Source organism: Ictalurus punctatus, chromosome 26 (genome assembly GCF_001660625.3).
Source record: "Ictalurus punctatus breed USDA103 chromosome 26, Coco_2.0, whole genome shotgun sequence".
NCBI classification, from domain to species: Eukaryota; Metazoa; Chordata; class Actinopteri; order Siluriformes; family Ictaluridae; genus Ictalurus; species Ictalurus punctatus.
The window spans coordinates 20438119-20452121 of NC_030441.2; the positions used below are offsets into that span (position 1 = coordinate 20438119).

The 14003-nt window shown below is 41.6% G+C and overlaps 1 protein-coding gene across 1 annotated transcript in view; it reads right to left on the reverse strand.

Moving 5' to 3' along the window:
* zmp:0000001082 (integrin alpha-D) overlaps positions 1–14003 on the reverse strand; it is a 46602-nt gene that overhangs the window by 26637 nt on the left and 5962 nt on the right. Inside the window, exons 5-10 of the mRNA XM_017457768.3 lie at positions 10832–10946; positions 10529–10659; positions 8731–8873; positions 6885–7032; positions 6356–6494; positions 2619–2683 (exon numbers count right to left, since the gene is read on the reverse strand). Coding sequence (XP_017313257.1) covers positions 2619–2683; positions 6356–6494; positions 6885–7032; positions 8731–8873; positions 10529–10659; positions 10832–10946 — 741 coding nt within the window. The remainder of the gene's footprint in view (positions 1–2618; positions 2684–6355; positions 6495–6884; positions 7033–8730; positions 8874–10528; positions 10660–10831; positions 10947–14003) is intronic.

The window sequence follows — 14003 nt, forward strand, 5'->3', positions numbered from 1 at the left end:
TGCTCATCTAACACTGATAATACTTGCTACATCAGGTCAGCTCATGACTTCAGGACTGACTACCATCAGCATCACTACCAACTCCAATGTCAGATGCATGAAGCTCTGCTCTAAACAGACAGTGGTCGAGTCTTTTCTTGGTGTTCAGTTGGACGACATTCACTGACAGCTGCTTGCACTTCTTATGAATGATCCCTATGTGAGTGCTGTTCTTATTCATGCTGGAATAAAGGATGTACTGTCTCATGCTGGCTCAGTCATTGTAAAAAAAATCACAACAGAGCCATCCTCAGCAATCTCAAGCAGCACAGTTGCCACAAAGACTGACACTTCAGTTCGGTGCAGATGATCATCTGTTATTGTGTCTGTGTCCTCATCCGTTGAATCCAAAAGGTTTTTAGCTTTCTTTCCCAATACGATTAAAAACATCAGATCTTGCATGTCCCCTCACACTGCTTCTGTAGACCCCCTGGCCCTATCATAGCCCTCCTCTAAACCAGTTAACAACTACCCCATTGCAGAACATCACCAACATGTTAACATGCAACTTTCCGCTTGTCCCACAGATCCTTTCTCTACCTTCTTTAAAAAAAAGTTGTGGGTGTTCAGGCGTAGTCTTCTCTCAAGTATTAATAACTCACTATTATCTGGATGTGTTTTGATGCCTTTAAGATGGCCAGTGTTTACATCTCGGTCTTGAGTAACCTTATGCCTATCTCTAACTTGGCCTTTAACTCCAGGACTTTAGAAATTGTGGATTTAATGCAAGTCATGAAGGCTTGAAAAGTTTCAGTCAGGTGTTTGCCCTCATCACTTCTCAGAGACAGCTCTTCTCAGAGTTACTAATGATCTTCACTGGGCAGCTGATAAAGGGGAGAATTAAGTTCTTGTGCTCTTGCCCCTGAATGCATCGTTGAGCTTTTAACTCCATACTCTCTTGCTTGGTCAGGACTCAGGTCCTTGTTCTGTTGGCTGAGTCCCATCTGGTGACTGAAGCTGACTGTTTGCAGTCAGGGTCCTAAAACCGTGATACCGCAATATAAGATCCGCTACTACAGTTTCCACAATTAAAATCAATCTGAGAATGTATTTTATAGAAAGGTGTTCCTGGATGGTTAACTTTAACTCCTGAGCTATGTCTCAACCCTCTCCCTAGCTGAGTAGTCAGGGCACTGATCAGGGAGTCTGCCATTTTAAGGGCTGTCTCAATCGCAAAATCCTTCCAGTGCACTGGAGCTTTCACTCCCTAAAAAATCCCACAATCCCACAAAGACCCCTATTGTTTTCGTTAGTTTTCCTATAATAATAATAATAATTATTATTATTATTATTATTGTTGCTTTTGTTATTATTATTATTATTATTATTATTATTATTGTTGTTGTTGTTGTTGTTGTTGTTATTATTATTATTATTATTATTATTATTATTATTATTCCGCTTGAGTCTATGGCCACCCATAGAACCGCTTGCAGGAAAGTTATGAAATTTGGCACACAGATAGAGGACAGTCTCTCCATTAATCATAGCAATTTTGGAATCTCTACCTCAAAGACTCTAGCACCACCAACTGCCCAAATTTACACTGACATTTACGTTAATAACTTTTGAACCGTAAGGGCTAGAAATGACATTCCTTTTTCCTCTGATTCCTTTTCTGAAGATGATTCGATGATCGTCTTTTTTCCCATCATGAAAATTCTTCATTTTTTGAATTCTAACTCGTCCTAGGCTGTTTGTCCGATTTGCACGAAAATTGGCCTGCATCATCTAGAGACACTCACAACAAAATTCACAGAATTTTGATAAACCATACCATTTTTGAATGCCGTGGTAACGAATTTAATGAAGAAAGCGCAACACTTTGAGGGATTGTGATGAAACTTGTTACGTATCACACCATTAGGCCCTGAGGTAACCTGCAGTGATTCGCTGCACTGCCCCCTACCGGTCAGGAGATAGCAAAAACAGATTTTTTGGCTTATAACTCTTGAACTCTTTCCCGCATTAAAACCATCATGCCCAGATGCTACCTGAGCAGTTTCAGAACAGCACCACATACTGGACAAAAAATCTAAGAAGTAGCTATTTTTAGTTTTTTTTTTTTAATAAATGTTTTTTTTTATGATTGAAAGTTTACTTTTTCCATCTCCTCATACACTGTTCATCGGATTCTATTCAAAAACATGTCACGAAGCTTCTTTTGCTGCTCATGGTGTTGATAATTGGCTTGCATTGCAGGTATATTTATTATTATTATTATTATTATTATTATTATTATTATTATTATTATTATTATTATTATTATATTTGACCCTCAGTGTCACCTGATGCCATTGGCTTGGGTGAACAGTGGTGAAGTACTTAACAAAATTGGACTTTAACACTGGGTATAAGTCCACAACTTGGACTTGTTAATGACAAACTGTTAAAAAGATGTGGTAAGTGTTTGTTTAGACAGATGTGGTGAATGGGGTGTGTTTAGACAGATGTGGTAAGTGTTTGTTTAGACAGATGTGGTGAATGGGGTGTGTTTAGGCAGATGTGGTGAGTGTTTGTTTAGACAGATGTGGTGAATGGTGTGAGTTCAGACAGATGTTTGTCTGATGTTTGATCACCTTGTCACTGGAAGCACTGAATCCACTCTGAGACAGCTCTTCTCTAAAGGTCCTGCCCTGAGCTCCTGAAGACAAAAACCCATTATTCATTAGTGACATTTACTTTTTTAATTGACATTTTTCACAAAACACTTTCAGTCATGGCACCTTAAACATTTATCATTTATTCATTTTTCCAAAGCATCCTCAGCACCGTAACTGACCTGAAGATACATGAGTGCCAATAGAGACTGACAAATTCCTCCTCTCATTCCTCCTCTCATTCCTCCTCTCATTCTCATTCCTCCTCTCATTCCTCCTCTCATTCTCATTCCTCCTCTCATTCTCATTCCTCCTCTCATTCCTCCTCTTATTCCTCCTCTCATTCCTCCTCTCATTCCTCCTCTCATTCCTCCTCTCATTCCTCCTCTCATTCCTCCTCTTATTCTCATTCCTCCTCTCATTCCTCCTCTTATTCTCATTCCTCCTCTCATTCCTCCTCTCATTCTCATTCCTCCTCTCATTCTCATTCCTCCTCTCATTCCTCCTCTTATTCCTCCTCTCATTCCTCCTCTCATTCCTCCTCTCATTCCTCCTCTTATTCTCATTCCTCCTCTCATTCCTCCTCTCATTCTCACTCCTCCTCTCATTCTCATTCCTCCTCTCATTCTCATTCCTCCTCTCATTCCTCCTCTCATTCTCATTCCTCCTCTCATTCTCATTCCTCCTCTCATTCCTCCTCTTATTCCTCCTCTCATTCTCATTCCTCCTCTCATTCCTCCTCTCATTCCTCAGCTTAGTAAAGTTGAGGAATGTGTAAAGGACATTAGACGTTGGATGTTTATTAACTTCCTCTTATTTAATTCTGATAAGACAAAAGAACTTGTACTAGGACCACGTGTAGCTAGAAGTAATCTTTCTGATCTCACAGTAACTCTGGATGGTCTTTTTGTTTCATCATGTGCAGTAGTTAAAGACCTTGGAGTGATTATTGACTCCAGTCTATCATCTGATGCTCCTGTAGATAATATTACTAGGATAGTCTTCTTTCATCTCAGAAATATTTCTAAGATAAGAAATATAATGTCACTACATGATGCAGAAATATTAGTTCATGCATTCGTCACCTCTAGACTAGATTACTGTAATGCCTTACTGTCTGGATGTTCCAGTAGGAACATAAACAAACTCCAGTTAGTCCAGAATGCAGCTGCTAGAGTCCTAACTAGAACCAGAAGATACGACCACATCACCCCGATCTTATCCACACTGCACTGGCTCCCGGTTAAATCTCACACTGATTATAAAATACTACTACTGACATGTAAAGCACTAAATGTTCTCACGCCACAGTCCCTGAGTGAACTTTTATTCTGTTATGATTCGCCATGCCTACTTCCATCAAAAGATGCAGGCTATTTGTTGGTACCTGGAATAGTGAAGGCTACAGCAGGGGGAAGAGCTTTCTCTTATAGAGCCCCACAGTTATGGAACAGTCTTCCTGTTAGTGTTCGGGACTCAGACACAGTCTCAGTCTCAGTCTCTTAAGTCTAGGCTTAAAACGTATTTGTTTACTCAAGCTTTTTCTGAATAGTTTTTTTCTTAGGTATAAAGTGTTGTGGTGAACTGGGATGTTTGGGTGTTCCCCCACCCCCACACACACTTTAACCCAGGTGTGTTGATGGTGGAGTGTCTGGCTGCATTATGTCCCAGGGAGCCCTCATGTCTGTGTTCCCTTCTGTTTCTCCCAATTAGTTATGATGTCATAGCTAGTCTTACCGGAGTCCCTGCTTTCAGTCTCGCATAGTACACTGTCCTTGACCATTACAAGACAATAACCATACCTAATAATCTGTCCCCCCTCTCTGTCTCTCTCTCTCTTTCTCGCTCTCTCTCTCTCTCTCTAGCTACACTTGATACTCCTGAGATGCCAGTGATCCTGACCCCTTCTGATCCATCCTCATGTTCTACTTCTGATTGGAGTTCTCATCAGTTGGAGTCACATGCTGCTGCTGAGGATGTCCCACATGGTGCAGACTAAAGATCACTGAGATTACTGAGGACGGTTCCACTTACACACCATAAAGATGCTCTGGACCTCAGTTCATATGAACAGTTATGCTATGATAGCTTTAGCACTACAATCACCACAAACAGTTCTGCACTCGAGTCTCCATCAGTGACCAGTGGAGAAGTTCAACACAACAGACTTCCTGTAGAAACTGTAATGAATTTCCTGCGTACACAACTGCACTATTTGAGCATGTAGTATTAGCACTTTTACAGAAGGGGTGTATTTATTTATAATCGCACTATCCGGTGTCACCCAGATGAGGACGGGTTCCCTTTTGAGTCCGTTTCCTCTCGAGGTTTCTTCCCCGTATCGTCTCAGGGAGTTCCCTTTCAAAGGGAACTTCACGTTGCATTAGCTGAACGCTGTGGGAAGCGTCCTCGTGCATGACCGGTATCTGAAGCTTGTGTAACATCATGCCTATTTATAGTCATGTTTATTAAAATTTTTATTTGAATAATTTACATGATGTGCCAATTAATTAATCGCAATTAATCGCACATCAATTTTGGGTGAGAAATTACCCCCCAAAGTATCTTTTAAAGTCATTATTGTGTTAGATGAGAACAGCATTGTATAAACATTGCAAAAAGAAAATCTCGCGCCTGGTGAATGGGACTGGTGCTGCATGCATGTTGGCATCTTCAGCGTCGCCGTCATAAATGTAATAATTACCCACTGTAGAGATGGACTTTATCTCCGCATTAAGAGAGAGGCGCGTCCCCTGCTCAAGTGTCGGACACTAATGTGGAAGTCGTCAGTCACTGACAGACACAGAGCTATTTCATCTTGAGTGAGTCTCTGATCAAAGTGAACATTAATCTGTTCATCCATGATGCTGCGGGATTGCGCTATGATTTTGTTGCCTTTGAGTACACTGAAAAAAGTCGTAAATACAAGAAAACATCTTTTGTTATGTCGAAATCATGAGAAAACCAGAAAGAAAAAAAGAGAACGCATGGCCACTTCGGGCTCTTGTAGCAATCCATTTAGCTTTTGCATTGGTTGGTGTTTCCGATGCAGATTTAATAATTGTGTGTTGCTGCTCTCGGTCAGTGTGGTTTGGCGGAGCGTGTTGACTGTAGCAGCTGGGGTTGTGGTAACTGCAGAGCTTGCAATAACATGCTTTGAGATCAGGTGGTGTTTCAGACTAGAAGTGAATTGATATGCAAATTCTTTATTGCAGACAGTGCAAAAGACTTTGGTCTTATCAGTGCTTCCATCTGGATTCGTTTTGAATTAAAAATTCCCTTTCAGAGGCCCAAGTAGAGTTTGATCGTCGCCTTGCGTCATGCTTGTCACTAAGCAACTACATGTAATGTAAGATGACGTACAGGTCCGTGGCGGGCCGGTGTTGTATTTTCCATAATTATTTACACTAAATGAATGTGTTATAGTGATGTGTATAGATAAGTACTGAGGTGTGTTTCCTGTTTCCTGTTCGGTCTTGTTTGTGTCTCTTGCTCGTGTTTTAGTTTTGATCATGGATTATCCCTGTGTGATGTTACCTGCCTGTTCTCTGGAATATTAATGATGATTATTGGATTTTCCCTGTTACAAAACATACTGAGTATATACACTCTCTCTCTCTCTCTCTCTCTCTCTCTCTCTCTCTCTCTCTCTCTCTCTCACACACACACACACACACACACACACACACAAAACTATCTTAAAGTGTTTTTATTACCCTCGATGCCATAGATCTTATTTTGCAGTTTATCCAGAAGTCCATTTAGTCCATTGTAGTTTTGAATCATGAAGACGTTGCTCTCTGTCGGCTCTGAGGCGAGTTTCTTCAGATTCTCTAAGTGGACTTTATTCCCCACCTAATGATATGATCAAAAACAACTTCATTACAGCACTGGATCAGTGAGGAGGAGGAGAGATGATGGACTGATGAATGAGAGCTGAGTGACGGATGATGGATGGATGATGGAGATGGATGATGGAGATGATGGATGGAGATGATGGAGATGGATGATGAAAATGATGGAGATGGATGATGGAGATGGATGATGGAGATGATGGAGATGATGGAGATACATGATGGAGATGATGGAGATGGATGATGGAGATGGATGATGGAGATGATGGAGATGATGGAGATGATGGAGATGGATGATGGAGATGATGGATGGAGATGATGGAGATGGATGATGAAGATGATGGATGGATGGATGGATGGAAGAGTGGTGTGTGTGCATTAGTGAACTCACCCCGATAATAAAGCGAGCGATGTTGAGTTCCTCACAGTGCCGTATCTCATTGTGTTCTATATCAGAAGGACTTCCGTCTGTGATGATGACCAGGGCTTTAGTAGCCTCAGGATCCGCACCGGACTCCGCATTATTAAACAGATTCTCACTGGAAAATAAACACACACCAAAACTCCACATCACCATTCTCACTAAATTCTCTACAAACAGAAATTCTGAATAAACTACATGAAGCAGGTCAGGCTGGATTAACTCATCATCATACACTGTATGTTTACTTATATACAGTTTCCTCCACTAATACTGGCACTTTGTTATTGTTTAACCTTTTGATCTTTTGTTCAAAACAATTCACAAAAACACTGCGCTCATGGATATCAACAATTGCAAACACAACACAGGTTGAGAGAGAGAGAGGGAGAGAGAGAGAGAGAGAGAGAGAGAGAGAGAGCGAGAGAGAGAGAGAGAGAGAGAGAGAGAGATGCACACACCAGGAGTGTGAACTTGACCGAGAGAGAGCAAGAGAGAGCGTGACAGTGAGAGAGCGAGAGGTTGTAAGACATGCATACACACACACACACACACACACACACACACACACACACACACCAATACACACACACACACACACACCAATACACACACACACACACACACACCAATACAGTACTTTACCGAAGTTTTTAAAACATTACAAGCTAACAAAGCAGAAGGACCTGATAACTTTTTACAACTTTTCTTTCAAGGACATTTGCGGAAGAACTAACACCAGCCTGGCGTCGTGTTTTCCAGCTTTCTATAGACACATACACAGTGCCAGAGCTTTAGAAAAAAATCCATCATAATTCCAGTTCCAAGAAGTCTTGTCCCCAAGTAAATAATGATTACAGGCCAGTAGCCTGGACTTCATATGGTATGAATCATTGGAAAGGATTATAACAGAGGAGCTACGTAGGCAGATGGAGCCTTTTTTAGATCTGTTCCAGTTTGCTTACAGAACAAGTCGTAGTACTAATGATGCCATCTCTACCATTACACATCTGGCACTGAAGCATTAGAAAGTCCTGCTGCATATGTTAGATAGCTTCTTATTTATTTTAGTTCTACTTTAACACTATTCCTTCACATATTCTGCTGGAAAGATTTGTCCAGTTGAAGCTGAATCCCTTTGTGGTTGAATGGTACCACTATTTTTTGTCAAATAGGACTCAAGAAGTTACATTTAATTCAGTACTCTCAGACATAGCAGTGATTAGCACAGGTGTGCCACGCCCCTGTGTTAGTGTTAGTTCACCCTTCTTGTTCACCGTGTATACAAATGATTGTGTTAGTTCTATACATAATCAGTTTACAGTGAAATTTTCAGATGATACGGTTATCGTTAGCCTAATGACAAGGAACTTCACCGTTAACAACCACAAAGCTGGTGTGGAGAGGTATGTAGGTTGGTGTGATGATCATCACCTGAAGATTAACACTGTGATAAGAGATTATACTAGATCCTAGAGAAGTTGGGGAGTGGAGTCCTGTCAGTACACATGGCCATGACATCAAACAGGTCTCTTCCTACAAATACTCAGGGCTCTCTATCGACAGCGATCTGAGTCGGCAAACACAAGTGACAAGTGTCTGTGCAAGAATCCACCGTGTCTACATGTTTATAAAGACTGAGGGCATTTGGTGTCACTAGTAAGATTATTCTTTTTTATAGAGCTATTATTGAGTCTGTATTACATTACACTTCTTCAGCGTTTCAGGAGACTCGACAAATCACAGATTTTTGTTTTCACTGCATTTTAGAAAAAATCCCAACTTTTATGGAAATGGGGTTAGTAGGTATACTCACAGGGCGAAGCGGATGGCTGTGTATGTGTTTGTGAGAGATTTCATGTGTTCTTCTGCATCAAGTTTCTTCTTCGCCGTGCCGGTAACATAATCTTTAAAGGTGAAAACTGTCCTGACTTCTTTAGAAAACTGAACAGCAGCAAACTACACACACACACACACACACACACACACACACACACACACACACACACACACACACACACAGAACTATATCAAGAATAATTAACATACAGTATTATAAACAGTTGTGCTAACTGCTCCTGTTTATAATTTTTATCTCATTTTTTCTTCCATGTATTTCTTCATGTTTTGCTGCCAAAATGTGTTTGATTTGTGAGAGACATGTATACTGGTCACAAAGTAGAACCTATCATAAAAACTGCACCACAAAATCCACCAGAATAGTGTCTGACCCCTCTCATCCCTCCCATAAACTCTTCATCCCTCTGGCAGAAGATACCAAAGTGTCCCGACCACCTGATCCTGGAGCAGCTTCTGTTCCCTCAGACTGTCAGGATCCTCAATAATAAACTGTGTCCCACAGGCCTCCCTCAGAATTAACAGACACCTCCGCCATCATCACTAAGCACCTCGCCTCCTTATCTTCTTCTTTTTCATTACTATAGCACATTCATAAATACACGCTCATTAATATCATGCACTGTTCACCTACACCACTAATCCCTGTCATACAGGTGCAGCACTATAGTCAGGGACTTCTGTGCTGCTAGTAACAGTGTTGATAACCTTTACTCATCACACAATGATCCACTCACTGCGCTGCTGATTACTGTACATGTATGTTTATGTACATACGATAGTTCACATTCTTAAAAAAATTCACCTCGATGTGAAGAGTTCACTTTCTATCAAAAAGTCAAAAATAGACAATTTTGTGGAGGATTAGTGGTGTACTGATTACATCTGTTACAGGAAGGACACTAAACATCTCCTGAGGTGATGCATGAGGAGGGATTAACACTTATGCATGTGATTTCACTGTTCACCTCAGGAGATGTTTATTGTCTCTCCTGTTAGAGACGTAATCCACTGAACACCAGCGACACTGAGAGGAGATCTGGAGGAAGAAGAAAATATCAGGATCACAATCAAAAGACTGAAGGGAAAACAGTCCTAGTGTGTGCAGTGTGTGGTGGGGTGTTGTGTAGTTTTGAGCTGTGTGTTGGGGTGTAGTGTTGAGTTGTGTGGTGGGGTGTTGTGTAGTGTTGAGTAGTGTTGTGTGGAATTGTGTGGTGCTGCAGTGGGTTGTGTTGCATGATGTTGTGTGGTGTGTGTCGTGGGGTGTTGTGTGGTGTTGAGTTGTGTGGTGGGGTGTTGTGTAGTGTGTGTGGTGGGGGGTTGTGTAGTGTTGAGTTGTGTGGTGGGGTGTTGTGTGGTGTGTGTGGTGGGGTGTTGTGTGGTGTTGAGTTGTGTGGTGGGGTGTTGTGTAGTGTTGAGTTGTGTGGTGTGGAATTGTGTGGTGCTGCAGTGGGTTGTGTTGCATGATGTTGTGTAGTGTGTGTCGTGGGGTGTTGTGTGGTGTTGAGTTGTGTGGTGGGGTGTTGTGTAGTGTTGAGTTGTGTGGTGGGGTGTAGTGTTGAGTTGTGTGGTGGGGTGTTGTGTAGTGTTGAGTAGTGTTGTGTGGAATTGTGTGGTGCTGCAGTGGGTTGTGTTGCATGATGTTGTGTGGTGTGTGTGGTGGGGTGTTGTGTGGTGTGTGGTGTGTGTGTGGTGGGGTGTTGTGTGGTGCTGCAGTGGGTTGTGTGGTGTTGTGTTGTGTGGAATTGTGTGTTCACCTCGATAGATGAGTTTTTGAGTGTTGTCACAATGTCCCATATGAATTTTTTATTCATATCGAACTCGGACATTTGCATGCTGCTGGAGCCGTCGACAAGGAACACCAGGTTCACTTTACTCTTCGTGCACTCTGTGAAAAACAACACAATAACTAGATATATAGGTATTTATTAGTTGTGTAACAGTGTTCATGTCTCAGGGTTTAACAATGTTTCTGTTTCATGGTGTAACAGTTTTAAAGTGCAGAGTTATCACTGATTTACCCTGAGCATGGTGACTGTGAGAGTGAAGAACACTCGTACCTTGGAAAGCGGCGGTGATGTTGGTGACAGTGTTCAGCCTGCTGTTGAACTGGTAACAGATTCCGTTCAGATATGAGTTTCCATCACACTCATGAGTGAAACTCGGACTGCAGCTCTACATCACCACCAAAACAACAATTTTACAAATGAATACCCTTCTTTCTACAGGGCTCTTCTTTAAGAGAGACACGAGGGGAGCAGTGATTGAACTAAATCCTCTGATGAATCTCCTGTAGAAATTTGAATCTATGAAATTGTTTTTGCAGTTCCATAACTGTAGTAATTATAGCAGAACATTCCTGGATAGCAGAGAACTTTGTTTGATCCACAGTTACTCCATTCTGGTTAACAGTATATCCAAGGAATGAAATGTAGGTTACATGAGGTTAATGAGGCACTGAACTGATGGCATGATGTAGTATTCAAAGTGGCAATTTTCAAACTCCTCCTTGAAGTTCTGATAAATAGTGTAAAGGTCAAATTTGAAATCTCTTCCAAGACCTTTATATGAGGTGGATGCAATGGTGACACTGGGCACTTTGAGGCAGGTGGCATAACACTGAGATGACCAACAGAGTATCTTCTTATCTGACCAGGAGATATGAGGGTTGTGTCATCAATGGCAGTCCAGGATTAATGGGGTATTTAGCTGTGGTAGGTAACAGGAATGATATTCTTATGAGCAGATGTTGATCCTCTCCATGTCACATGACCTCTGGAGAATGATCAAAAATCCTTTGGAAGAGGTTGATGAAATGATCATATGAGAAAATCTGTTCCACTTGTTGTGATCAGAAGGCCATTGCCCAGGTGAGTGTTTTGTCTATCTAGAAGGTTAATGAATTGCGGGATCTTGTTTTGTAAGTGCCCTCCTGAAAACAGAAACCAGGGTGTGGAAGTGATGCTCAAACACAGGAGAATTTGCAACACATACACTGTCATGGAGACTTCACCTCTAGCCAAGAATATCAAGTCCCTATACCAGGTCTATCAGCAGTTCAGCCTCAACCTGTGCTCAAGGCTCTGGTGGAAGCACAGGCTAAAGACTTACAGGCATTTCTGGAGGCTGTTACAGCCTGCCAGTACTCCAGCCCACCCCACCATGCCAGCAGCCACACTCACGCTTACCGAGATGATACCCCATGGATCTGAGGCATTCATTGAACTCTTGAGTGCCACAGTAGCATGGCTGTCGCCCAAGTTACAGTGGGTCATTTGCTCCCCCTGTTGGCCCAGTTGGCTGCACAGCAGCTCCCAGTAAAAAATCAGCTGGTGTACCAGAAGTTGAAGAAGGTGATCATCCAATGAGTTTGTTCAACAGTTTCTTGATGCCTGTCACAGGTTGCTTACTGAGCAACTCACTGCTGCTTTCTGAGGGGCATGACCTCAATGACATTGTGGACCAGTTGATGCTGAAACAGTTCTCTCTCATTCTCTTTCTCTCTCTCGCTCTCATTCTCTCTCTCTCTCTCTCTCTCTCTCATTTTCTCTCTCTCTCTCTCTCTCTCTCTCTCTCATTTTCTCTCTCTCGCTCTCTCTCTCTTCAGTTGCTGCTCCTCAGAAACAGGGACTGTTCCCTCCTAGACTTCTTCCCATGGTCCATGCTATAATTGACCCCTCTCCATCTCCAATCCTGCCTTCCCCTTCTATTCCCCCTCTCTCTCACTCGCCACACAGGTGGAGAAGGGTTAAGAAATAAATATGCATGTTGGTGCTGTGGAGAGCCCAAACATTTCCAGAACCAATGTCCAATCATGAAAGTGGAAATATTTTTCTGGTTCCCTGATATTCTTGCTTCCCTTGTCATGCTCGGACATACTGCATACCTGTATTCACGGGTGTACATATGATGCTTTAGTGCATGTTCAAGGCAGGGCATTTGGAAAAGGCACATCAGGTGAAGGTGAGATGTGGGGAATGGTTAAGCTGGCAAGCTGCCACTGCTGGGCACTCGTGCAAGGCCCTTAAGCCTCAGCAGTTATTCTATGCAAGGTCTATATGCATTGCATAACATGTTTTAATGCAAATAAGATGTCGACTATACATGTTTACTATATTATACAAAACGTCTCAGTGCAACTGGAAAATATGTTCTCATTCCCTCAACAGCAGTTCAAATAAACATATTACATGCCGTTAAAGGTATACCCTCCCAGAGTCCCTCACTCAAATTACCTCCTGGATGTAAATAAGGTACCTCCTTCCACAGACATCAAATTATAATCACAAACAACACCTTTTGGTGGACTCACGGAGCATCTGGGTATTTAAGGGAGAGCTGGGCGAAGATTGGGGGAATCTGTAGACAGATCTCACACACGTTCACTGTGTGTAGTTTTTCTATACCAGGTATGTTAGAATTGTCTCTCTTTGGTTGTATTATTATGTTTTGAATTTGATTGGAATGTAATGTTGCATGTAATTCTTTCTTATTATTATCAACAGTAATATTGGATTTGGATGTTTTCATACCTGGTTAAATAAATTATTAGACTTGATTATATTATGAATTATTCTGAAATTATTGTCTCTAGTAGATTACGGTAAGTCCTTGTTACAGCAAATCTGCGACCAGGTTAGTACAGGCTAAAATTCAGGTTAGTACAGGCTAAAATTCAGGTTAGTACAGGCTAAAATTCAGGTTAGTACAGGCTAAAAGTCAGGTTAGTACAGGCTAAAAGTCAGGTTAGTACAGGCTAACAATTTGGCATTAAATTAAGTGTACTTAGAGTGTACAGGCTCGATAGGAAATATCCGTTTAGGACAACATAAAGTTGATGGACGAAGTCTAAATAGGATGAAGTCTGAACCTCTGATTACTGTAATATTCTTCTAGCTAACATGTACATAGGAAACTATGGCATGATTATATAAAGCTAATTCTACTGAGATATTATTGGCCTGTCTTTGTAGATTTTAGTGGTCATGACCTCTGACTGGAAATAGTGTTATTGTAATTAAGTGTTACTATCTAAGGGAACTAAGAGACTAGGCTAATGACTTGGCTCTAGTTAAGTGTACTTAGTTTGTACAGGCTCGACATGAAATACTCGTTGGACATCTACAGCATATTCTCCCTCTGTTTTTAGAATGTTGTGCCTGCACTTTATCAGCGGGGGCTTAGGCTCAGAATGACTTTTGCAAGTGACCACAATGTCGTTGTAAGACTTAT